This window comes from Chlorocebus sabaeus, chromosome 6 (genome assembly GCF_047675955.1).
Source record: "Chlorocebus sabaeus isolate Y175 chromosome 6, mChlSab1.0.hap1, whole genome shotgun sequence".
Classification (NCBI taxonomy): domain Eukaryota; kingdom Metazoa; phylum Chordata; class Mammalia; order Primates; family Cercopithecidae; genus Chlorocebus; species Chlorocebus sabaeus.
Window position 1 is genome coordinate 8,364,585 of NC_132909.1, and position 26,955 is coordinate 8,391,539.

The 26,955-nt window shown below is 54.4% G+C and overlaps 2 protein-coding genes across 2 annotated transcripts in view; one reads left to right on the plus strand and one right to left on the minus strand.

The window, feature by feature from the left end:
* The first annotated feature begins 1,404 nt into the window (after window positions 1-1,404).
* RRAS (RAS related) lies at window positions 1,405-6,507 on the plus strand. Its single transcript, XM_007997575.3, has 6 exons — window positions 1,405-1,613; window positions 4,672-4,759; window positions 4,876-4,978; window positions 5,075-5,183; window positions 5,949-6,067; window positions 6,141-6,507. Exons 1-6 carry the CDS (start codon window positions 1,461-1,463, stop codon window positions 6,223-6,225), a joined length of 657 nt encoding a protein of 218 aa, XP_007995766.1. The 5' UTR covers window positions 1,405-1,460; the 3' UTR covers window positions 6,226-6,507.
* A 9,962-nt stretch (window positions 6,508-16,469) lies between these two features.
* PRR12 (proline rich 12) overlaps window positions 16,470-26,955 on the minus strand; it is a 38,160-nt gene continuing 27,674 nt past the window's right edge. The window contains exons 10-14 of the mRNA XM_007997574.3: window positions 24,602-24,727; window positions 23,478-23,575; window positions 17,902-18,048; window positions 17,693-17,788; window positions 16,470-17,448 (exon numbers count right to left, since the gene is read on the minus strand). Coding sequence (XP_007995765.2) covers window positions 17,302-17,448; window positions 17,693-17,788; window positions 17,902-18,048; window positions 23,478-23,575; window positions 24,602-24,727 — 614 coding nt within the window. The 3' untranslated portion in view covers window positions 16,470-17,301. The remainder of the gene's footprint in view (window positions 17,449-17,692; window positions 17,789-17,901; window positions 18,049-23,477; window positions 23,576-24,601; window positions 24,728-26,955) is intronic.

Below are 26,955 nucleotides of genomic sequence, written 5' to 3' on the forward strand. Positions count from 1 at the left end.
CGAGGCAGGCGGATCACCTGAGGTCAGGAGTTCAAGACCAGCCTGACCAACATGGTGAAACCCAGTCTCTACTAAAAATACAAAAATTAGCCGGGCGTGGTGGCTACGCCTGTAATCCCAGCTACTCGGGGGGCTGAGGTAGGAGAATCGCTTGAACCCGGGAGGCGGAGGTTGCAATGAGCCGAGATTGTGCCATTGCACTCCAGCATGGGCTACAAGAAGGAAACTCCATCTCAAAAATAAATAAATAAAAATAAACTTAGAACCTAGAAGCTCGACCCCATAGCCGCCTCATTCAGTACAGAGAAGTCTGAATTCCGAGTCCTCTTACTCAGAGCAGAGTCCAGACTCCTATTTCCCTCTTCCCTTGGACTCAGGAGTCTGATTCTTCCTTCCTCGGACCCAAGAGTAGGTCTCCCAGACTAGTCCTGGTCTCAAGCTCTCACATACGAATTTGGGTCCCCCCAATCCAGTGGCCTCACTCAGACCCAGAATCCTGGGTCCCCAGCCTCTCCAACCCCTGGACCTAAGAGTCCAGGTCCCCGGCTCCCTCCTTTACCGAACTAAGGACCCCAGACGCCTTCCTCCCTGACACCCTCCTCCCCAGGACCCAGGAGTCCACATCTCCAGCCCATTTTCTCCTAGGGACCCAGGAGTCTGGGCCCTCGGCTTCCTCCTCCTTCAAGATCCAGAAATCCTGGCCCCAGGCTCTTCATGACCCAGGCATCCCAACTTGGGCGAGCTGGCTCATGGATTAGGAATGCAGTGATCTCACGGCCCCTCCCTGCCCCGTTACCCCGCTGTCCCCCTGTAGGGCCCCACTCTCCTCCCAGTCTGTCTTCCGCTTGGCTGGGACAGCGGGAACCGGAAGCCTGGGTCCCTTAGCAGGCGGAGACTCTAGACTCTAACCCAGACGCCCGGGTCGAAAGCTTGGCTAGGATCCCAGGAGGGAGGTGGAGCTTCTCCTCAAAACCTGCTGCTGCTTCGGAGCGCCCTATATACGGCCGCGCGCGCGAGTCGACGAGCCCCGCCTACCATACTAAGGCCTCAGAGACCATGCCCCAAGCAGCAATGTCACAGGGGTCCTTCTTTGCATATCCCCTCCCCTGACGAGCTTCCCACTCCGTCTGCTGAAAGAATAAATTTATATTAGCATAGCCACGCCCACAGACCGCCCTCCCGCTGAGAGCGCGTGGCGCCGCTCAGGGCGAGCACAGGTCTCTCATTAGCATAGCCCCGCCTCATTCGGAATTCCCCTTCGCAGCGAACCCCGTTCCCTTTCCCTTATTAACATAGCTCCTCCCTTTCTTTGGCCCGTCCCCCTCCTTAAGTGTGCCGAGACGCGAGCCTTCCTCGCCAGAGCTCATGATTATGCAGTAACCTCATTAGCGTAGCCCCCCCCCCGGGTCCCGCCCGGCTCCCCCGCAGGCGGTAGCGAAGGCAGCAGCAGCGGTGGCGACATGAGCAGCGGGGCGGCGTCCGGGACAGGGCGGGGGCGGCCCCGGGGCGGGGGACCTGGGCCCGGGGACCCCCCGCCCAGCGAGACACACAAGCTGGTGGTCGTGGGCGGCGGCGGCGTGGGCAAGAGCGCGCTGACCATCCAGTTCATCCAGGTAGTGGGCCCTTACCCGGGAGGGTGTCCCCGGGACCCAGAACTGAGCCCTTGGGGGGATCCCCGAGACCCCTTTTCCCCCTTGACCCGTCACTGAGACCCTCCTATAAGGCCCTCTAATCTTAAAAGATCCCCACAGATTGTAACCTAAACTCTTGGAGAGCCTCCATGCCCTGCACGGGGGAGCCTGCCTTCTGCACTCGCATCCTGAGACCCACCATTCCCTCCCCCAGTGCCCCAGACCCCGCTTACCTGCTGACCTGGCTTTGAGCACCTCCTGGGAGCACGCTAAATATAGAACACTCACCCCATTCGGACCCTAAGCACTCCCAGGCCCCCCCCACCACGCCCTCGGTGCCAACTTCCACCACCCTGAGCCCTATCTCCCCCAAATCCCAGTCCCCAACTTCCCCTCTAAGCCATTGAGAACCTTCCTGGGAGAATGCCAGTGCCCAACACCTTTGAGATTCCCCCACATTTGATTTTTTTTTTTTTTTTCCGAGACGGAGTCTCGCTCTGTCCCCCAGGCTGCAGTGCAGTGGCACAATCTTGGCTCACTACAACCTCTGCCTCATGGGTTCAAGCAATTCTCCTGCCTCAGCCTCCCGAGTAGCTGGAACTACAGGCGTGTGCCACCACGCCTGGCTAATTTTTGTATTTTTTAGTAGAGATGGGGGTTTCACCATATTAGCCAGACTGCTGTCGAACTCCTGACCTCGTGATCGGCCTGCCTTGGCCTCCCAAAGTGCTGGGATTACTGGCGTGAGCTACCTTGCCCGTCCCCACGTTCGATTCTTAGCCCCTTCCATGACCGCCCCCAGAATCTAGAAATTCTACACAGACCCTGGCCCTGAGACTCTTCTGGGACTACCCAGCCCTAAGACAGTCCTGCTCTCCAACCCGAGATTTAAAAAGAGATCCTGCCCCTTGGCCATTCCAGAAATCTCCCAAGACCCCAAGTCCTGACAATCCCCCATTCCTCAAGACCCAAACCTCCACTCTCCCACCCCGCCCCCAAGGAAAACCAGCCCCTCCTCCATCCTGTGCTTTCTCCACTGCAACTCCCTGAGCTCCTCTCAGAAACCCTGGATAGCTCTCAAATAATCTCCAAGGAAGAAGCCCCCAGATTCTTGGCACCCCCAGAAAGACCTACTCCTTGGGAGTCTCTCTGACCCCATAAATGAACTCAGTGTTTCTAAGACTGTATATACTATAACCCCCTGCGCCACCTCGGGGCTGGCCCCCAGTTCTCAGCCCTGAGCTTTTCACGCTGTGCTCTGAGGTCACGCCCCTAACTACCCCCAGAGCCACAATCCTTCCCAGGGCCTGGTCCTTAATAGCCTCCCTCCAGGACAAGCCCTCACCAAGCACCCCTCTAACTGACAGATGGAGTATTCAGACCGCTAGCCTCCAAATCAACCCTTCTTTCCTGAAACTCCACCCCTACCCAGGAAACCTCCTCCCCATTCCTGAGGGAGGTCCTCCCTGCTTCAAAGAAATCCTAGAAAAGTGCCTCCGCCTGAGATGCTACTGCAGAGGCCCTGGGGCCCCAGGACACCTCCAACCCACCCCCACCAAAAGACCCCAGCAAGGGCCTGGGAGGGAACCCTTCTTGTGTAGAGAAAGGCCCCAGCCCTGGGCCCCTTGCAACCAGAAGCAGTCCCAGAGCTGGCCTAAGGCCTGGCTGGCAGCGGGCAGGACCCAGGCAGGAAGGGAGGGGCCGGGGCCCCGAGGGTGGGGCAGCCTCTCCGCAGCCGGATTGGAACCGGGACCTTCCCCTGGGAGGAGACGCTGGAGGCCGCCTGAGCAGGAGGGGACGGGGGAGAAGGAAGAAGAGAGGGAGGAGGCAGAAGAGGGGGGAGAGATATAAGCAGGCAGTCTGGACAATAACGCCTCCGATAACCGATACATTCAATATTTAACAGGGATTTGCTCTGAATCTCGCCGGTGCTGGATGAAGTGTAGTGCTGTTCTTAGCCTCCTTTTTCAAATGAAGAAACTGAGGAACTGAGGCTCAGAGAGGGGAAGTGATTTGTTCAGTGTCACACAGCTAGGATGTAATCATGATGTGGGATATGTACCTTATACCAGAAAGAGAGGACCAGGAGTGACTCAGAGAGAAGACTGGTGGGAGGCAGGGAAAGGGGGGCAGGGGAGCAGCTACCCAAAAAGAAGGGGACAGAGACCCAGAGAGAGGGAAATAGAGACTCAGAGAGACACAGGGGACAGAGACCCAGAGAAAAGGGGGCAGAGACCCAGCAACAGGGACAGACATTTAGAGAGAGAGAAGGACAGGGCGGGGTGCGGTGGCTCACGCCAGTAATCCCAGCATTTTGGGAGGCCCAGGAGGGCGGATCCCCTGAGGTCAGGAGTTCGAGACCAGCCTGACCAACACATCTCTACTAAAACTACAAAATGAGCCGGGCATGATGGCGCATGCCTGTAATCCCAACTACTTGGCAGGCTGAGGCAGGAGAATCGCTTGAACCCGGGAGGTGGAGGTTGCAGTGAGCCGAGATCGTGCCATTGCACTCCAGCCTGGGCTACAAGAGCAAAACTCTGTCTCAAAAAAAAAAAAAAAAAAAAAAAGGCAGGGCGCAGTGGCTCACGCCTGTAATCCCAGCACTTTGGGAGGCCGAGGCGGGTGGATCACAAGGTCAGCAGATCAAGACCATCCTGGCTAACACAGTGAAACCCCGTCTCTACTCAAAAATAGAAAAAATTAGCCAGGCGTGGTGGCAGGTGCCTGTAGTCCCAGCTACTCGGGAGGCTGAGGAAGGAGAATGGCGTGAACCCGGGAGGTGGAGCTTGCAGTGAGCCCAGATTGCGCCACTGCACTCCAGCCTGGGCGACAGAGCGAGACTCCGTCGAAAAAAAAAAGACAAAAAAGACTCAGAGAGACAGAGGGAACACAGACCCAGAGAAAGGGGGCAGAGACCCAGCAATGGGGACAGACATTTAGAGAGACAGGGACAGAGACTGAGAGAGGCATCCCAGGGGCAGGGCTTCGTCCTGTCTGCCGGGGCACTGCAATAACTATCCTCTCCCCATCCTGCCAGTCCTACTTCGTGTCTGACTACGACCCCACTATTGAGGACTCCTACACGAAGATCTGCAGTGTGGATGGGATCCCGGCCCGGCTGGACAGTGAGGGCGGCAGGGATGGATAATGGATGGGGGTGGTGTCAGCGGGGGCTGAGGGCTCTTGAGGGTGACTGGGGGGAGCCTGGTCCCCACAATGGCCCCTCTCCCTGTCTCTGCAGTCCTGGATACTGCAGGCCAGGAGGAGTTCGGGGCCATGAGAGAGCAGTACATGCGTGCTGGCCACGGCTTCCTGCTGGTGTTTGCCATTAACGACCGGCAGAGGTGACAGGGGTTGCCGGTGACGGAGCAGTGGGTGGGTGTGGGGAGGACCTGGGCTCTGCAGCTGGCTGGATCTCATGCCTCTGACTTCACTCGCAGTTTCAACGAGGTGGGCAAGCTCTTCACGCAGATCCTCCGGGTCAAGGACCGCGACGACTTCCCCGTCGTGTTGGTCGGGAACAAGGCAGATCTGGAGGCACAGCGCCAGGTTCGGGACACCCCTCTTTGTGGGGACCCCATCTCAGCCTGGGAGGCTCTTTTCAGCACACCCGTCCCCCATCAGCATCCTCCTCTGTTCCTGCAGTCCTGCGACTGCCGCTGTCACACAGTTCACCTAGATGGGTTACCCCCAAACCGGACCTTCGGGGTCCCGAGCATCACCGAGCAGAGGGCCTAGCACGCAGGTGTCCTCAGGAGAGGCTGCAGGATGGAACAAAGGACATTCACCCCCATCCACCAGCTCTCTTTGCCCCTTCCTCGCGTTCCTCCCTTCCAGCCAACCTCCCACCTGCCCCAGCATGTCCCCTGCTCATGGCCGGCCCCCTCCATGGCTCCCCAGTTCCTCCCCAGGTGCCAGATGCCCCGCACAGTTGCGCCCCTCCTTTCCCTGCTCCCAACACTTCCCCCACAACAATTTCCACACAGAACTCATCCATTTAGCGAAGGTTTTGGGGATTTCCAGCCTCTGGGGCTCTGCTGGCCTCTGCCGGGAACACCCTGACTTCCCGGCCTGCCCACTCCTGGTTATCTAAGGCACAGCAGGGCAAGTGTCCACGAAGCCCGCCCCCATCCCTCACTGAGAGGACACCAAGCCCCTGCGGCATCTCCCTCAGGAATCTCTCAGGAACTCTTCCTCTTTGAGTTCTCACAGTGGGCCACCTCTCCTAGAGCATCCAGCCTGCCTGTCTGTCTCTCCAGCTGCGGTCACCCTGAGTGCAGGGACCTGACTCCTCCGTGTCCCCCGCACCCCCAGGTCCCCCGATCAGAAGCATCTGCCTTCGGCGCCTCCCACCACGTGGCCTACTTTGAGGCCTCGGCCAAACTGCGTCTCAACGTGGACGAGGCTTTTGAGCAGCTGGTGCGGGCTGTCCGGTGAGCCGAGTCCCCTTCCCGTCGTCCTTGTCCCCAGCACTTCCACTCCAACCTCACTGGCCTTTTCCCACAGGAAATACCAGGAACAAGAGCTCCCACCCAGCCCTCCCAGTGCCCCCAGGAAGAAGGGCGGGGGCTGCCCCTGCGTCCTCCTGTAGCCCAGGCAAGAGAGAAGCAACCAGCACAAGCTCTCGGGACCAGCTGCCTTCACACCTTGCTGTGTGACCTGAGGCCCTCACTGAGCCTCAGTTTCCTCATCTGGGTCTCCCAGGACACATCACATGCCCACCCTTACTTCCTGGCCTCTTCTGGGCTACTGCCACTGTGCCTTCTGCCAACACCTCCTGTCCCCACCTAAGCCTGGTGGGGTTGAGGGGCTCCGGGTCACTGCTGTATATAACTCCCATCCCCCAGAATAATAAACGTCACTGCCAACGTCAGGAGGTGCTTTCTAAAAAGGTAATGAGGGTTGGGCACTGTGGCTCACTCCTGTAATCGCAGCACTTTGGGAGGCCGATGCGGGAGGATCGCTTGAGTCCAGGACTTTTCAACCAGCCTGGGCAGCATAGCGAGACCATCTCTTAAAAAAAAGGGTTGGACGGGCGCGGTGGCTCAAGCCTGTAATCCCAGCACTTTGGGAGACCGAGGTGGGTGGATCACGAGGTCAGGAGATCGAGACCATTCTGGCTAACCCGGTGAAACCCCGTCTCTACTAAAAAATACAAAAAAACTAGCCGGGTGAGGTGGCGGGCGCCTGTAGTCCCAGCTGCTCGGGAGGCTGAGGCAGGAGAATGGCGTGAACCCGGGAGGCGGAGCTTGCAGTGAGCTGAGATCTGGCCACTGCACTCCAGCCTGGGCGACAGAGCAAGACTCTGTCTCAAAAAAAAAAAAAAAAAAAAGGGTGGGGGAATGAACTCTGGGAAGGTGAATGAATTCAGGGCACACATGTTCTAAAGCCTCCCTCCACCTAGAACCCTCAGATCTAGAACCTATTGCTTGGGGAGGAGCAGAAGAATTTAAAAAGCAGAACCAAGTGCCTGGACCCCCTTCAACAGGGCAATTCTACCCTTTTCTGTTTGTTTTTGTTTTTGTTTTTGTTTTTTTCTAGCCTGTGGCCAGGCTAGAGTGCAGTGGCGCGATCTCAGCTCACTGCAACCTCCGCCTCCTGGGTTCAAATGATTCTCCTGCTTCAGCCTCCTGAGTAGCTGGGACTACAGGTGCATGCCATCACTCCCAGCTAAATTTTTTTGTATTTTTAGTAGAGGTGGGGTTTTACCGTGTTAGCCAGGATGGTGTCAATCTCTTGACCTGATGAGTATTTTCTTGGGATAAACTTTGAACATCTGTTGAAGGAATTTTTTTCCCTAGAAAGTTACAGAATGTGCTCTTCAATATGGTAGGCAGAAGCTACATGTGGCTATCTAAATTAAAATTAAATAAAATTTGGCTGGTTGCAGTGGGTTATGTCTGCAATCCCAGCATTTTGGGAGGCTGAGGAGGGCGAGGAGGGCGAACTCTCGGGAGTTTGAGACCAGCCTGGGCAACAAAGTGAGACCCCTATCTCTACCAAAAATACAAAAATTAGGGCCGGGCGCGGTGGCTCAAGCCTGTAATCCCAGCACTTTGGGAGGCCGAGACGGGCGGATCACGAGGTCAGGAGATCAATACCATCCTGGCTAACACGGTGAAACCCCGTCTCTACTAAAAAATACAAAAAACTAGCCGGGCGAGGTGGCGGCGCCTGTAGTCCCAGCTACTCGGGAGGCTGAGGCAGGAGAATGGCGTAAACCCGGGAGGCGGAGCTTGCAGTGAGCTGAGATCCGGCCACTGCACTCCAGCCTGGGCGACAGAGCCAGACTCCGTCTCAAAAAAAAAAAATAAAAAAATAATAATAAAAAAAAAATACAAAAATTAGCTGGGCGTGGTGGCACGTGCCTGTAGTCCCAGCTACTCAGGAGGCTGAGGTAGGAGGATCGCTTGAGCCTGGGAGACAAAAATTGCAGTGAGCCAAGGTGACACCACTGCACTCCAGCCTGGGCGACAGAAAGGCTGTCTCAAAAAAACAAAAAATACGGCCAGGGGCGGTGGCACACACCTGTAATCCCAGCACTTTGGGAAGTCGAGACGGACGGATCACAAGGTCAGGAGATCGAGACCATCCTGTCTAACAAGGTGAAACCCCATCTCTACTAAAAATACAAAAAATTAGCCGGTGATGGCAGCGTGCGCCTACAGTCCCAGCTGTGGCATGAACCCGGGAGGTGGAGCTTGCAGCGAGCCGAGATCAGGCCACTGCACTCCAGCCTGGGCGACAGAGCGAGACTCTGTCTCTAAATAAATAAATAAATAAATAAATAAATAAACAAAAATAAAAAAATAAAAGCCGGGCACGGTGGCTCACGCCTGTAATCCCAGCACTTTGGGAGGCCGAGGCGGGTGGATCACCTGAGGTTGAGAGTTCAAGCCCAACCTGACCAACATGGCGAAAACCCGTCTCTACTAAAAATACAAAACAGCTGGGCACGGTGGTGGGCGCCTGTAATCCCAGCTACTCAGGATGCCGAGACATGAGAATAGCTTGAACCCGGGAGGCAGAGGTTGCAGTGAGCCGAGATTGTGCCATTGCACTCTAGCCTGGGCAACAGAGCAAAACTCTGTCTCAAAACAAAACAAAACAAAACCAAAAACAAAAAAATATTTTAATAAAACTTAATTCCTTAGTCAAATCAACATTTCAAGACCTCAGTTGTCACACATGGCTAGTGGCTTTTTTTTTTTTTTTTTTGAGACAGAGTCTCACTCTGTTACCCAGGCTGGAGTGCCGTGGCAGGATTTCCACTCACTGCAACCTCTGTTTCCTGGGCTCAAGCGATTCTCCTGCCTCAGCCTCCTGAGTATCTGGGACTACAGGCGCGTGCCACCATGTCCAGATAATTTTTGTGTTTTTGGTAGAGACAGGGTTTTACCACATTGGCCAGACTAGTCTGGAACTCCTGGCCTCAAGTGATCTGCCCGCCTTGGCCTCCCAAAGTGCTGGGATTACAGGCGTGAGCCACCGCACCCGGCCTCTAGTGGCTATCTTAATAGATAGGGCAAATAGACAACATTCCTATCATTGCTGAGTGGGCTATTGCATAGTGCTTTCTAGAACGTTCCAATAGAACGTTCTAGGACATTGGAAACGGGCAGCAACTCAGCTGGGTGTGGTAGCTCACGCTTGTAAGCCCAGTATTTTGGGAGACCGAAGCGGGTGGATCACTTGAGGCCAGGAGTTTGAGACCAGCCTGGGCAATAGCTACGCCCTGTCTACAAAAATAAAAAGAGACAGGAAGCAACTGCTACAAACCCTGCCTGTCCCACTCTCACCTTCAATGTATATCGAGAAGGGACAGGTGGGTGGAATGGTGTCCAAGCAGCTGTCTGGCAAGTCCTCAGTTCCAGAAAGTTCCCAGTGGCACTGACATCTGAATCTAAACACTAAATCCAATTTGGGGTCAATGTGGACACCCCCCATCCAACCCCCCTATTCTGTCCTGGAAGGAGCAGAAGTGTCGGGTGTCTTAAGGCCACAGTGGGTAAGTGGATGACACACTTCAGTCTGGAAGCCCAAAGCCCATCTGTGTCCTAGGAACACTTTTTATTTTTCTTTTTCTTTTTTTTTTTTAGACGGAGTCTCGCTCTGTCACCCAGGCTGGAGTGCAGTGGTGTGATCTCGGCTCACTGCAAGCTCCGCCTCCCGGGTTCACGCCATTCTCCTGCCTCAGCCTCCCCAGTAGCTGGGACTACAGGCGCCTGCCACCACGCCCGGCTATTTTCTGTATTTTGTTTGGTAGAGATGGGGTTTCACTGTGTTAGCCAGGTTGGTCTCGATCTCCTGACCTCGTGATCTGCCCGCGTCAGCCTCCCAAGGAGCCCTTCGTTTTTAACATTTTATGTATTTATTTGAGACAGGGTGCCACTCTGTAGCCCACTCTGCAGCCTCAACCTCCTGGGTTCAAGTGATCCTCCTGCCTTGGCCTCCCAAGTAGCTGGTACTGTGAGCGCACACCTGGCTACTTTTTCATTTTGTTGTGGAGATGGGGTCTCGTGGTGTTGCCCACGCTGGTCTTGAGCTCCTCCCTTTAAGCAATCCTCCTGCCTCGGCCTCCCAAAGCTCTGGGATTACAGGCATGAGCCACCGTGCCCAGCCTGGGAACACTTAAGACTCTCCCCCGCCAGGCATGGTGGCTCAAGCCTGTAATCCCAGCACTTTGGGAGGCTGAGACAGGAGGATCACGAGGTCAGGAGATCAAGACCATCCTGGCTAAGCCGGTGAAACCCCATCTCTACTAAAAAATACAAAAAACTAGCCGGGCGAGGTGGCGGGCGCCTGTAGTCCCAGCTACTCGGGAGGCTGAGGCAGGAGAATGGTGTAAACCCGGGAGGCGGAGTTTGCAGTGAGCTGAGATCCGGCCACTGCACTCCAGGCTGGGTGACAGAGTGGCACTCCACCTCAAAAAAAAAAAAAAAAAAAGGCTCTCCCCCATCCCACCTAAGCTCTGGTGGGGGTGAGGGGCAGTCCTGTGCACTATTTGCTACCCTGGAAGGCTGAAGTCAACTGGAGACTACCGTCCACCTACCTCCCAAGCCTGTGTGACCGGCCATCTTTAAAGCCCTACCCAACACGCCACGCTAAAACCCTCAACCGAGATGTCCCCATGCCCTGAACTTGAGGCTCCACCTGTTAGCAGTCAACCGTCTGCCCCCTGTGCCCCGGGCCCTGATCCCTGAAGGTTCTACTCACACCCATCCTGGAACCTGCTTCCTAGTCCTAGGGTGGAGTATGGCCTTTGCAAGGCCAGGCTGCCTGAATTCAAATCCAGCTCTGCCACTTCAGTCTCATCTGTAAAATGGGGGCAAATACAAAGCTACTTCACAGGGTGAGTGCGAGGCTAAAGGAGACGATTGCAGAGGAGGAATGAGCCCGGCGCATACTAAGTGCTCACCATCAATGACTGGCCGACACTTCTCCATTCTGCCCCAGAACCATGAATGTCCCTCTGTATCCCGGATTAGAACACTGATTAGCGGGCTGGGCACAGCAGCTCACGCCTGTAATCCCAGCACTTTGGGAGGGTAAGGCGGGCGAATCACCTAAGGACAGGAATTCGAGACCAGTCTGGCCAACATGGTGAAACCCCCATCTCTACTAAAAATACAAAAATTAGCCGGGTGTGGTGGTGGGCATCTGTAATCCCAGCTACTTGGGTGGCTGAGGCAGAAGAATCGCTTGAACCCGGGAGGCAGAGGTTGCAGTGAGCCGAGATCGTGCCATTGCACTCCAGCCTGGGCAACAAGAACGACACTCTGTCTCAAAAAAAAAAAACAAAAAACAAAAACACTGATTAGCTAATATCCCTTTCCGGGTTCTATTATCACAGAACCTTTGGCCTGTTCTCAACCTTCTTCCCTGGGAAAAAGTACGGCTCGGATGTACTATGTCACTTGTTGGCTCTCTTCCCTGCTAGGACCTCTGCACACCAGGGGTCCACCCCTGCTGGATGGGGAGTGGTGGGGCAAGAGGGTGGGTAATGTTTCAATCAGTTTCCAAACAAGCTCTGACACTTCCACCTAAGCCCCAGCTGCGGATACTGCACCCCCAACAGGAAGGAGTCCTGTGCCAACATCTCTCTTCCCAGATCTCACCATCCATACGCCCCCTGCGGAGGGTCGGAGTCTTTCCTACACTGCCCAATGGGGCCAACTTCTTGGCTGGGGCACCCTGCTTCTAGCAGGACCAAGATGCACTTTGAGAATGTGACAAAAGTTACCACTTGCCCCCAAATGCTCCACACAACTGGCAGACCATTTTGGAAGGTTTACAGCCAACAGTGTCCCAAAGATCAACAGACAACAGCGAAAAGACTGGCATCTCCCCAGGCACTGTTAGTGCCAAAAATTATGTATTCGGTTCCTCCCCTCCCCTGCGCTCTGGCAGACCCTAGCAACGATTCTAAAGCTCTCCAGGTTTTGATATCCCCATCTTTTTTTTTTTTTTTTCGAGGCGGAGTCTCACTCTGCCACTCAGGCTGGAGTGCAGTGGCATGATCTTGGCTCACTGCAACCTCCGTCTCCCAGACTCAAGCAATTCTTCTGCCTCAGCCTCCCAAGTAGCTGGGATTACAGGCGCCTGCCAGCATGCCCGACCAATTTTTTTTTTTTTTGAGATGGAGTTTCGCTCGTCGCCCAGGCTGAAGGGCATGATCTCGGCTCACCGCAACCTCTGCCTCCCGGGCTCAAGCGACTCTCTTGCCTCAGCCTCCTAAGTAGCTGGGATTACAGGTATGCACCACCACCCCAGCTGATTTTGTATTTTTAGTAGAGACAGGGCTTCTCCATGTTGGTCAGGCTGGTCTTGAACTCCTGACATCAGGTGATCTGCCCGCCTCGGCCTCCCAAAGTGCTGGGATTACAGGTGTGAGCCACGGCACCCGGCCATGCCCGACAAATTTTTGTATTTTCAGTAGAGGCAGGGTTTCACCGTGCTGGCCAGGCTGGTCTCGAACTCCTGACCTCAGGTGATCCACCCGCCCTGGCCTCCCAAGGTGCTGCGATTACAGGCATGAGCCACCATGCCTGGCCAATATCTCCATCTTTATCTTTCTCTGTCTCTCTTCCTTTTCTGTCATGTCGTGGACCTCTGTTAAGCTTCTCTAGATCTCCTGCTACAGGTCACAGGAGCTGCAGGCCAGGTGATCCAAACTGGTTGTCTTCCTTCATTTTGACAAAAGCCCACTTAACAGATGGCAAAGGTGAAGATGGGGTCTGTTACCCAACCTGCCCGGTTAGTGCTGCAGCTGGGATTCTAATTTGGGCAGCTGGATACCAAAGGCCAACCACAAGGTGATTCTGTCCCTAAAGGGATGATTCCTGACCTCACTGTCCACGCTCACAACACACTACTCCAGGCCAAGCACGGTGGCTCATACCCCTAATCAATCCCAGCACTTTGGGAGGCCGAGGCGCAGATCACCTGAGATCAGGAGTTAGGGACCATCCTGGCCAACATGGTGAAACCCCGTCTTTACTAAACATACAAAAATTAAATGGGCATGGTGGCACGTGCCTTTAATTCCAGCTACTCAGGAAGCTGAGGTAGAAGAATGGCTTGAACCCAGGAGGCAGCGGTTGCAATGAGTCGAGATCATGCCACTGCACTTAAGCTTGGGTAACAAAACGACTCTGCCTCAAAAACGAAAAAAAAAAAAAAAAAAAAAAGAACACTCCACCCACTTTCCATCCTGGAACTCTGACCTGGGACAATGCCAATCCTTTGGCCTCAATTTTAACTTTTTTTTTTTTTTTTGTAGACATGAGGGTCTCACCATATTGCCCAGGCTGGACTCAAGCAATCTTCCTGCCCTGGCCTCCCAGAGTGCTGGGATTATAGGCATGAGCCACTTTCACCTGGCATTTGGCCTCAGTTTGACAGCCTCGTCGAGGACCTTGAGTGTGTGGCTTCCCATCAAAGGCTGCACCCCTACAGGCCACAGTTCAAGCACAATAATGGTTTGTACTCAGCCCTCTTAACTCAATGATTCTAGAAAGTTCATGATCGTTTATTAAATTTTTTGAGATGGAGTCTCACTCTGTTGCCCAGGCTGGAGTGTGATGGAGCGATCTGGGCTCACTGCAACCTCAGTTTCCCAAGCAAATCTCCTGCTCAGCCTTCTGAGTAGCAGGCGCAAGCCACCACACCCGGCTAATTTTTGTAATTTTAAGAGAGATAGGGTTTGCCGTGTGCAGTGGCTCATGCCTGTAATCCCAGCACTTTGGGAGGTTGAGACGGGCAGATCACGAGGTCAGGAGTTCAAGATCAGCCTGACCAACATGGTGAAACCCCATCTCTACTAAAAATACAAAAACTAGCCGGGAGTGGTGGCATGCACCTGTTATCCCAGCTACTCAGGAGGCTGAGGCAGGAGAATCGCTTGAACTTGGGAGTTGGAGGTTGCAGTGAGCCAAGATAGCGCCATTGCACTCCAGCCTGGGAGACAGAGCGAGACTCTGTCTCAAAAAAAAAAAAGAAAAAAAAAGAGACAGGGTTTTTGCCATGCTGGCCAGGCTGGTCTCAAACTCCTGACCTCAGGTGATCAGCTCATCTCCACCTCCCAAAGTGCTGGGATTACAACCGTGAGCCACCGCGCCTGGCCTCAAGGTCTATTGTTGACTCGCCCATTATGGTTCTCAAATGCTACTATCCATCCTCTAGTCTGAAACCAGGGCTCTAAAATCTGTAACATGTGGCCAGGAGTGGTGGCTCTTGCCCGAAATTCCAGCACTTTGGGAGGACAAGGCAGGCGGATCACGAGGTCAGATCGAGACCATCCTGGCTAACACAGTGAAACCTTGTCTCTACTAAAAATACAAAAAAAAAAAAAAAAAAAAAATCAGCCGGAGTGGTGGCGGGCGCCTGTAGTCCCAGCTACTTGGGAGGCTGAGGCAGGAGAATGGCGTGAACCCGGGAGGCGGAGCTTGCAGTGAGCCGAGATCACACCACTGCACTCCAGCCTGGGTGACAGAGACTCTGTCCAAAACAAAAAACAAAAAACTGTAACATGTGATGGTCTGGAGTCCAAATTTGTCCAACCCACCTTATTTTGTTGTTCTGTTTCAGTCTTTTAGCAGCCTGAAGCCATGGTTTTTAGTTTGTTTCTCATAATAAACAAAAAAGAGGGATGAGGAAGGGGCTTTACTGGTCCAACCAGACACAAAGAACCCATGATTGTATTCTTTCCTTGGACACCCCTGGAACAATACTCAAGATTCTAGAACGATGAGGGTTCTTCCTCAATCTCACCTAAAAGGGCATCTGGAATGCTGATGTTCCCCCCTCAAATCTCACACTGGGGCCCTACCCACGGACTAAGCCAGGGTTCTGGAACACTGGTGGTCCATCCATCTAGGCTCTAGAATGACAACAGCCTGTTCACTGCTTCATAGGCCGGGTTCTGAAATATTGCCGGTTGACCTCCACATTTTTTATTTCTTGAGATGGAGTCTCGCTCTGTCACCAGGGCTGGAGTGGCGCAATGGCACGATCTCAACTCACTGCAACCTCCGCCCCCTGGTTTCAAGCAATTCTCCTGCCTCAGCCTCCCAAGTAGCTGGATTATAGGCACATGCCATCACGTCCAGCTGATTTCTGTATTTTTAGTACAGACGGGGTTTCACGATGTTGGCCAGGCTGGTCTCGAACTCCTGACCTCAAGTCATCCACCCACCCCGGTCCCCCACAGTGCTGGGATTATAGCCGTGAGCCACCGTACCCAGTCAACCTGCACATTTTTAACCTTCTTGTTCTAGAACACTGTTCTTCAAACTTGAATGTGCTTGAGAATCCTCTTGGCATTTTACTAAAAAGTGGGTTCTGATCAAGTAGATCGGAGCAACAGCCTGAGATTCTCCATCTTTTCCTTTAAGGGTGGGAGGAAGGGAAACAGTCCTATTCGACCTGCCCTCTCCTCGTCTGCTGCCCGTGCGGATTCTACATTTCTACAAGCTCTTGAGGAATTCCGAGAGTGCTGTACCATAAACTGCTCATTTGGATTCAATACAGGACTTGAGGCCAGGTGCGGTGGTTCACACCTGTAATCTCTTTGAAAGGCTGAGGTTGGCGCATCACTTGAGGTCAGGAGTTCGAGACGAGCCTGGCCAACATGGTGAAACCCCCGTTTCTACTAAAAATACAAAAGTTAGCCAGATGTAGTGGTAGGCCCCTGTAATCCCAGCTACTTGGGAGGCTGAGGCAGGAGAATCGCTTGAACTGGGGAGGTTGAGGTTGCATGAGCCAAGACTGAACCACTGCACTCCAGCCTGGGCAACAGAGTGAGACTCTGTCTCAAAAAAACAAAACAAAACAAAACAAAAAACCCCACAGGATTTGAGCTGGGTGTGGTGGCATGCACCTGTAATGCCAGCTACTTGAGACTGGGGCAGGAAGATCCTTTAAGCCTGGAAGTTCAAGGCCAGCCTGGGTAACATAAGGAACACAGAGCCAGGCACAGTGGCTCTTGCCTATAATCCCGTCACGTTGGGAGGCTGAGGCAGGAGGATCGCTTGAGCCAGGGAGTTGGAGGCTGCAGTGAGCTGTGACCACACCACTGCACTCCAGCCCAGGTGACAGAGCGAAATCCTGTCTTTAGCTAAGAAACAAAAGAAACCCCCCAATGATAAGTATGTGTTGTCTGAAGTCATTAAATTTCAGGGTGGGATACTTTGCTGTGTGGGGACACAGAACATATGCCAGCCTCAGGCCCCCCACTGCCCAGGGCTCTAGGAAAGCCCTGTTCCAGACCCTCTGCCCGTGCCACCACTGCCACCCACCCCAGCGCCGCAGGACAGAGGCACTCCAGCCTGCCGGTAAAGTGTTTGCCGTTGGGTTTTCGTTTGGCTGGTTGTGTGTACACAGTGTATACAAGTTGAGTTGTACAGAAGCCCAAGAAAGAGCAAGAGACAAAGGGTGGTGGGAGCAGGGGGCGGGTTGGAGGGGGTGAGAACAGGGAGGAGGGGAAAGGAGACCGATAAAAAATAGAACCACATCCAGACAACAAGGGTGGGGGGCAGCGGGTGGGGGCCAGACACAGACAAATCGCCGTAGAAAAGGAGTGGGAAGGGCAGAGAGAGGGGACCCTTCTCCCCTCTCCACCTCCCCAGCCCCCTGCCCCAGGTATGTACAATAAATAAGATTAAAAATAATTAACAAGATGCGTTTTCCCCTCCCACCCGACGCCAAATGCCCTGGGGAGGGAATGGCCTTTAGCAAAGATCTTGGCCTGCAGGGGGGACTTGGGGGGAAGGGGTCCCCCAGCTCTCTGAAGCCACCCCACCCCCCCCAGCCATACATAGACTTTTCCTATACATTATGTACAAGGTGGAGGGGGCGGGGGCTGTGGCTGTGGAGGGGGGGTCGGGGCAAGGGGAGAGGGAAACCGTTACTAAATAGACATTTATACATATATATAAATAATTTCTCTGTACACCGAACAGTGGGAGGAATGGGGAGGGAGTGGAGGGGGCTCGGGAGAGGGGGGAGTCGGACTCTGAACCCTGCCCTGGAGGGGGCAGCACAGACACACCCTGACCCATGACCCCCTTTCCTGGCGACGGAGCCCAGGGGTTAGCTCCTGAGGACACGGTTCTGTCCCAGTTCTTGGTTCATGGAGGAGGCGCCCCCGTCACAGGCTGGGGCGGGGTCACCCACAGCGGCTGTGGGCCTGTGCTTGGGCCAGCAGGTCACTGAAGGAATCAAAGAGTTGTTCCAGCCACGGCTGGTTCCGCATGCACTGCTGGACCACCTCCTCCTGGCCCAGGTCCTCGGCGCCGCCCTCGATGGCCAGGGTCTGCAGGGGTCAAACACGGCACTGGGAAGGGTGGCACAGCGGCCTCTGGGGAGGGAAGGGGCTGGGACCTGGGGTGTCAGATGTCAGTGTCCCAGGGAGACCAGGGCTGGGGGCTGCATCCTTAAGTCCAAGATAGAACTCTTGGGTCTGCGGCAGGATGGGGCTGGGCTTGGACCCTCGGATCCCGAGAGGAGGTCACAAGGGTTGGAATCCCAGGGCAATGGGTGCTGTGGGTGGGGCTCACCTGGTCCCGGCAGCGCAGGAAGGTGTGGTATTTATAGTGGTGGAGTGAATGGTAGAGCGTATAGTATCCCGACTTTTCCAGCTCGACCTTGAACTCCTGGGTAGGAGTGGAGATGCCTCAGCCCCTCTGGCCCGGCGCTGGGCAGCCCCTCTCCTCCCTCCGCACACACCGCCACACTCCCCACTCCCAGCCCTGGCCCCAGGGCCCACCTGGGCTCTGACCACGCTCCTCTTGAGCTTGCTGAGCGTCTTGCGGTTGTACGGTTCCCCGGCGGGCCGCAGCCGCACAGCCCCCTCTTCTGGGGAGCCCTCCCCACTCTGCTCCACTTGCAGCTGTGGGAACGTGTGCAGGGCATCCTGCGGGAAGCCAATGGGTCAGCTGGATGCTGCCCTGGACCCACACACCCCAAACTCAACAGCCAGGCCTCAGATCCGTGCCTCAGTTTCCCCCAGTGTGCAGATCAGCAGAGACAACTGGAGTCTCGGTCTCCTCAAAGGACAGAGGAGGCTGGACCTGACCAGTGAAGCTTACACTGTGCTTTCTGGCCCGGCTCAAATTCTCAGTGTCACCCAAAATTCTACCCCAGAATTCCCAGCCCCATCCTAACCATCTACCCCAGAATTCCCACTCACATCCTAACCATCTACCCCAGAATTCCCACTCACATCCTAACCACCTATCCCAGAATTCCCAGTCCCAACCTAACCACCTATCCCAGAATTCCCACTCACATCCTAACCATCTACCCCAGAATTCCCACTCACATCCTAACCACTTATCCCAGAATTCCCAGTCCCAACCTAACCAACTATCCCAGAATTCCCAGCCCCATCCTAACCATCTACCCCAGAATTCCCAGCCCCATCCTAACCATCTACCCCAGAATTCCCACTCACATCCTAACCACCTATTCCAGAATTCCCAGTCCCAACCTAACCACCTATCCCAGAATTCCCCCTCACATCCTAATCATCTACCCCAGAATTCCCACTCCCATCCAACCATCTACCCCAGAATTCCCAGTCCCATCCTAACCATCTACCCCAGAATTCCCAGCCCCATCCTAACCATCTATCCCAGAATTCCCCCTCACATCCTAACCATCTATCCCAGAATTCCCAGCCCCATCTAACCATCTATCCCAGAATTCCCCCTCACATCCTAACCATCTATCCCAGAATTCCCAGTCCCATCCTAACCATCTATCCCAGAATTCCCAGCCCCATCCTAACCATCTACCCCAGAATTCCCAGCCCCATCCTAACCATCTACCCCAGAATTCCCAGCCCCATCCTAACCATCTACCCCAGAATTCCCAGCCCCATCCTAACCATCTACCCCAGAATTCCCAGCCCCATCCTAACCATCTACCCCAGAATTCCCAGCCCCATCCTAACCATCTATCCCAGAATTCCCCCTCACATCCTAACCATCTACCCCGGAATTCCCAGCCCCATCCTAACCATCTACCCCAGAATTCCCAGCCCCATCCTAACCATCTACCCCAGAATTCCCAGCCCCATCCTAACCATCTATCCCAGAATTCCCAGCCCCATCCTAACCATCTACCCCAGAATTCCCAGCCCCATCCTAACCATCTACCCCAGAATTCCCAGCGCCATCTTAACCACCTATCCCAGAATTCCCAGCCCCATCCTAACCATCTATCCCAGAATTCCCAGCCCCATCCTAACCATCTATCCCAGAATTCCCAGCCCCATCCTAACCATCTACCCCAGAATTCCCAGCCCCATCCTAACCATCTATCCCAGAATTCCCACTCACATCCTAACCATCTACCCCAGAATTCCCAGCCCCATCCTAACCATCTACCCCAGAATTCTCAGCCCCATCCTAACCATCTACCCCAGAATTCCCACTCACATCCTAACCATCTATCCCAGAATTCCCAGCCCCATCCTAACCATCTACCCCAGAATTCCCCCTCACATCCTAACCATCTATCCCAGAATTCCCCCTCACATCCTAACCATCTATCCTAGAATTCCCAGCCCCATCCTAACCATCTACCCCAGAATTCCCAGCCCCATCCTAACCATCTACCCCAGAATTCCCAGCCCCATCCTAACCATCTATCCCAGAATTCCCAGCCCCATCCTAACCATCTACCCCAGAATTCCCAGCCCCATCCTAACCACCTATCCCAGAATTCCCAGCCCCATCCTAACCATCTATCCCAGAATTCCCAGCCCCATCCTAACCATCTATCCCAGAATTCCCAGCCCCATCCTAACCATCTACCCCAGAATTCCCAGCCCCATCCTAACCATCTATCCCAGAATTCCCACTCACATCCTAACCATCTACCCCAGAATTCCCAGCCCCATCCTAACCATCTACCCCAGAATTCTCAGCCCCATCCTAACCATCTACCCCAGAATTCCCACTCACATCCTAACCATCTATCCCAGAATTCCCAGCCCCATCCTAACCATCTACCCCAGAATTCCCCCTCACATCCTAACCATCTATCCCAGAATTCCCCCTCACATCCTAACCATCTATCCCAGAATTCCCAGCCCCATCCTAACCATCTACCCCAGAATTCCCAGCCCCATCCTAACCATCTACCCCAGAATTCCCAGCCCCATCCTAACCACCTATCCCAGAATTCCCAGCCCCATCCTAACCATCTATCCCAGAATTCCCAGCCCCATCCTAACCATCTATCCCAGAATTCCCAGCCCCATCCTAACCATCTACCCCAGAATTCCCAGCCGCATCCTAACCATCTACCCCAGAATTCCCAGCCCCATCCTAACCATCTACCCCAGAATTCCCAGCCCCATCCTAACCATCTACCCCAGAATTCCCAGCCCCATCCTAACCATCTATCCCAGAATTCCCCCTCACATCCTAACCATCTATCCCAGAATTCCCCCTCACATCCTAACCATCTATCCCAGAATTCCCAGCCCCATCCTAACCATCTACCCCAGAATTCCCAGCCCCATCCTAACCATCTATCCCAGAATTCCCACTCACATCCTAACCATCTACCCCAGAATTCCCACTCACATCCTAACCATCTACCCCAGAATTCCCAGTCCCATCCTAACCATCTATCCCAGAATTCCCAGCCCCATCCTAACCATCTATCCCAGAATTCCCCCTCACATCCTAACCATCTACCCCAGAATTCCCAGCCCCATCCTAACCATCTACCCCAGAATTTCCAGCCCCATCCTAACCACCTATCCCAGAATTCCCAGCCCCATCCTAACCATCTACCCCAGAATTCCCACTCACATCCTAACCATCTACCCCAGAATTCCCAGCCCCATCCTAACCATCTACCCCAGAATTCCCAGCCCCATCCTAACCATCTATCCCAGAATTCCCACTCACATCCTAACCATCTATCCCAGAATTCCCCCTCACATCCTAACCATCTACCCTAGAATTCCCAGTCACATCCTAACCATCTACCCCAGAATTCCCAGTCACATCCTAACCATCTACCCCAGAATTCCCAGCCCCATCCTAACCATCTACCCCAGAATTCCCACTCACATCCTAACCATCTATCCCAGAATTCCCAGCCCCATCCTAACCATCTATCCCAGAATTCCCACTCACATCCTAACCATCTACCCCAGAATTCCCAGCCCCATCCTAACCATCTACCCCAGAATTCCCAGCCCCATCCTAACCATCTACCCCAGAATTCCCAGTCACATCCTAACCATCTACCCCAGAATTCCCACTCATATCCTAACCATCTATCCCAGAATTCCCAGTCCCATCCTAACCATCTATCCCAGAATTCCCAGTCACATCCTAACCATCTACCCCAGAATTCTTTTTTTTTTTTTTTTGAGACAAAGTCTCGCTCTGTCGCCCAGGCTGGAGCACAGTGGCGCGACCTCAGCTCACTGCAAACTCCACCTCCTGGGTTCACACCATTCTCCTGCCTCAGCCTCCCAAGTAGCTGGGACTACAGGCACCCACCACCATGCCCGGCTAGTTTTTTATATATTTTTAGTAGAGACAGGGTTTCACCATGTTAGCCAGGATAGTCTTGATCTCCTGACCTCGTGATCCGCCTGCCTTAGCCTCCCAAAGTTCTGAGATTACTGGTATGAGCCATCGCACCTGGTCATCTACCCTAGAATTCTAACTCCCGACTAATAACACATACTTCTCAGACCTACCCTAATATCCTACACCGGGATTATCCACCCTAGTGTAACATCTCACCAGAATCCTCAGTGCCAGCCTAACGATCCGTCTCAGAATTTATAGACTAGATTCATATCCTTCAGAGTTTTTATAACCTAATGCTACCCAGAATTTTCCAACTCACCCAGCACTCTACCCCCAAATTTTCAGAGCTAGCATAACATTCCAGCTTAGATTTCTCCGCACCAGTCTAAGAATCCATTCCAGAATTATCAGTCATTCTAACATCCTACCCATCATTCTGAGAAAACTACTATCTCACTCAAAATTCTCAGAGTCAGACTAATACTTCCCCATATATTTTCCTTTTTGGAGACAGTCTTTGCTCTGTCGCCCAGGCTGGAGTGCAGTGGTGCCATCTCGGCTCACTGCAAGCTCCACCTCCTGGGTTCAACCAATTCTCCTGCCTCAGCCTCCCAGGAAGCTAAGACTACAGGCGCCCACCACCACACCCAGCTAATTTTTTATTTTGAGTAGAGACAGGATTTCACCCTGTTGGCCAGGGTGGTCTCAAACTCTTGACCTCAGGCCAGCCTTGGCTTCCCAAAGTGCTAGGATCACAGGCGTGAGTCACCGCGCCCGGCCTCCCTGTATATCTTCTAAGACTAACTTCCCACCAGCCATCTCAGCGCCAGCCTCACAGCATATCCCAGAATTCTTAGTATCAGCCTAGAATTCTCAGACTCACTACAAGTCTTCCAGAATTCTCAAAGTCAGAATAACATTCGATTCCAGAAGTCTCAGTTACCCTAACACTCTATCCCGGAATTCTAAGTGCCACACTAACATCCCAACCAGAATCCTCAGAGCCAGTTTAGTTTAACATTGGATTTCAGAGCCCTGATATTCCATCCCAGAATATCCCAGAAGGGAAATCATACAGATGACTTAACACGGAAGCCTGGGATCCTAATAGCCTGCATTGGACTCATGAAGAAGCTACCAGTCCAGCGCCAGCCTTGGGTGCAGGCCTAGTCTATGTTTGGCTCCACACTTACTCTCCGCAACAACAGCCTAGCCTTTCTTTTTTTTTTTTTTTTTTTTTTTTTTTTTTTTTTGAGACGGAGTCTCGCTCTGTAGCCCGGGCTGGAGTGCAGTGGCCGGATCTCAGCTCACTGCAAGCTCCGCCTCCCGGGTTCCCGCCATTCTCCTGCCTCAGCCTCCGGAGTAGCTGGGACTACAGGCGCCCGCCACCTCGCCCGGCTAGTTTTTTGTATTTTTAGTAGAGACGGGGTTTCACCATGTTGGCCAGGATGGTCTCGATCTCCTGACCTCGTGATCCGCCCGTCTCGGCCTCCCAAAGTGCTGGGATTACAGGCTTGAGCCACCGCGCCCGGCCAGCCTAGCCTTTCAAAACCTCCCCTCCACCGCCCCAAGGCCCACAGCTCCTCCCCACGTGGGCTTCACGGCTGTTGAGAACCCAGAGATCTCCTGACAGTCCTGCCCTCAACTTTTCTCCCATCTGAGCCCAGAAGGACGATCTCCTTCCACGAATCACCCTCCCCAATAGCAGCCAACACGTACATGTCTTCTCTATGTGGACCCTGGGCCCCAGACACCCCCCGCCCAGACCCCCAGGCACCTGCAGGGCTGGGCTTAGTGACAGCCGCTTCAGGACTTTCTTCTTGTGCTCATTCAGCAGGCCGTCTATCTTCCGCATGGGGGGCAGGTACAGCTCGTCTGATGGATGAGGACATGGTGTCAGGAAGGCCACAGCCCCACAAAGCACGGGGGCCAAGGTGGGGTCATGGAGTTTGGGTCCCCAAATCCCCTTCCCACTCAGAGACAAAAGTAAAGGCCCCAGTCCCCTCCTCCTTCAGACCCAGGAGTCTTGGCCCCAGCTCCCTCGTCCCTCAGACCCAGGAGTCCAGGCCCCCAGCCCCTCCTCCCTCAGACCCAGGAGTCCAGGCCCCCAGCCCCTCCTCCCTCAGACCCAGGAGTCCAGGCCCCCAGCCCCTCCTCCCTCAGACCCAGGAGTCCAGGCCCACAGCCCCTCCTCCCTCAGACCCAGGAGTCCAGGCCCCCAGCCCCTCCTCCCTCAGACCCAGGAGTCCAGGCCCCCAGCCCCTCCTCCCTCAGACCCAGGAGTCCAGGCCCCCAGCCCCTCCTCCCTCAGACCCAGGAGTCCAGGCCCCCAGCCCCTCCTCCCTCAGACCCAGGAGTCCAGGCCCCCAGCCCCTCCTCCCTCAGACCCAGGAGTCCAGGCCCCCAGCCCCTCCTCCCTCAGACCCAGGAGTCCAGGCCCCCAGCCCCTCCTCCCTCAGACCCAGGGACCTCCTCCCTCAGACCCAGGACTCCAGGCCCCAGCCCCTCCTCTCTCAGACCAGGTCCAGGCCTTAGCTCCTCCTCCCTCAGACCCAGGAGTCCAGACTCCCACCCCTCCTCCCTCAGACCCAGGAGTCCAGACCCCCAGCCCCTCCTTCCTCAGACCCAGGAGTCCAGACCCCCAGCTGCTCCTCCCTCAAACCCGGGAGTCCAGGCCCCCAGCCCCTTCTCCCTCAGACCCAGGGACTTCCTCCCTCAGACCCAGGACTCCAGGCCCCAGCCCCTCCTCTCTCAGACCAGGTCCAGGCCTCAGCTCCTCCTCCCTCAGACCCAGGAGTCCAGACCCCAAAACTCTCCTCTCTCAGATCAGGTCCAAGCCCTCAGCACCTGCTCCCTCAGACCGAGTCAGCCCCCGCCCCTCCTCCCCAGGCCTCAGCTCACCATGCGTGTCCTCCAGGGCCTGGATCATGTCTGGGTCAAGTGCTGTGCTCACCAACATCTCCACATAGCTCCGGTACATCTCCCGCATTGCCCGGGTTTTCAGCAGACGCCCAGGTACTGCCCGCTCTGCAGAAAAGACAGGACGCAGGCTCGTTATCCCAACTTCCTCTGAGACCACCTGTGTGGCAGATGCTGTTCTCAACACTGGGGACCAGAAGAGAAATCCCTGCTTTTGGGAGGTCCAAGTCCACTAGGGAAGACTGACAGGCAAGCACCAGTGCCACGTGCTCTTGTGGCAGAATCACAGGAACCACAAGAAGCTCAGAGAAGGCCGGGCACAGTGGCTCACACCTGTAATCCTAGCAGTTTGGGAAGCCAAGGCTGGTGGATCACCTGAGGTCGAGAATTCGAGATCAGCCTGACCAACATGGAGAAACCCGATCTCTACTAAGAAATACAAAATTGGCCGGGCGTGGTGGCGCATGCCTGTAGTCCCAGCTACTCGGGAAGCAGAGGCAGGAGAATCCCTTGAACCTGGGAGGCGGAGGTTGCGGTGAGCAGGGATCGCACCATTGCACTCCAGCCTGGGTAACAAGAGTGAAACTCCATCTCAAAAAAAAAAAAAAAAAAAGGGCTGGGCATGGTGGCTAATGCCTATAATCCCAGCCCTTTGGGAGACCAAGGCAGGTGGATCACCTGAGGTCAGGAGTTCGAGAACAGCCTCACCAACATGGAGAAACCCCGTCTCTCCTAAAACTACAAAATTAGCTGAATGTGGTGTCAGATGCCTGTAATCCCAGCTACTTGGGAGACTGAGGCAGGAGAATCGCTTGAACCCGGGAGGCAGAGGCTGCGGTGAACCGAGATGGCATCATTGCACTGGCAACGAGAGTGAGACTTTGTCTCAAAAAAAAAAAGAAGCTCACAGGAGGCATCAGAGTCACTCTTGTTCAAGGTCAAACAAAGGCTGAGCCTTGAGAGAGAGCTCAGAGCAGTTAATTGTGGCTTCACTTAAGTCTACAGCAGCAGCATTGTTGGTTTCCAAAAGAGTGCATCCAGAGAGGTCAGATCATAACAGGGCAAGGCTGAGGGAGGAGATGGGAGCTGGGATTGGACAGGTCAGTGCAGGCCAGACCATACTGGGCCTCCAACACGAGGCAGAAAGGGCAAGGGCTTTTTCTGGTGGGTACTAGGGAGCCACGGGAGAGCTGAGAGCAGGGAAGGGGTGAGTATAAGTGTAGAAAGATGCCTCCTAAAGCCAACCAGCAGACAGACTGGAGGAGTGAGGCTGAAGTCCAGGCTGATGGACCAGCTAGGAACAAATGGAGGTGGGGCAGGGCTGGAAGCAGAGGACGAGGCTGAGCTGGGCAGGTCTGGGAAAGAGTGCAGGGGATGGGGCCAGGCAAGGCTGGGCGCTGCCCGGCTGTGGGGGCGATCGGTAGAAAAGGAAAAGAGAAAGGCTGGGTACGGTGGCTCAGCCTGTGATCCCAGCACTTTGTGAGACTGAGGCGAGCGGATTGCCTGAGGTCAGGAGTTCGAGACCACCCTGGGCCAACATGGTAAAACCTCATCTCTACTAAAAATACAAAAATTAGCCGGGTGTGGTGGTGGGCACTTGTAGTCCCAGCTACTCAGGAGGCTGAGGCAGGAGAATGAACCCGGAAGGCAGAGTGTGCAGTGAGCCAAGGTCACGCCACTGTACTTCAACCTGGGTGACAGTGAGACTCCGTCTCAAAAAAAAAAAAAAAAAAAAAAAAGAGGTGAGAATGGCTCCTGGGAAGTCTGGTCAGGTGACTCTGTAGCCAGAGGTGCGGTCCCTAAGATAGGGAAGCCAGGACAAAGAGCTTGATGGGATTTGGGGGTACTGGGGAAGGTCTGTGGGGTAGCCAAGGGCAGAAACTGGGCTTGGGCTCACTGGAAAGGGGTCATGACCCCAGCAACAAGGCAGACCGCTCCTCAACAAGAGAGAAGGAAACTGGGACCCTGGACAACCCTGAGAAAGAGCCATTCATTCATTTATTGAGACAGAGTTTCCATCTGTTGCCCAGACTGGAATGCAATGGTGTGATCTTGGCTCACTGCAACCTCCGCCTCCTGGGTTCACACCATTCTCCTGCCTCAGCCTCCCGAGTAGCTGGGACTACAAGCGCCTGCCACCACGCTCGGCTAATTTTTTTGTGTGTGTCTTTTAGTAGAGACGGGGTTTCACTGTGTTAGCCAGGACGGTCTCGATCTCCTGACCTTGTGATCCGCCCACCTTGGCCTCCCAAAGTGCTGGGATTACAGGCGTGAGCCACCGCACCCGGCCTTGAGTGGCTGTATTTCTAATCTCTGTTAAAAACAGAGATTAAAAA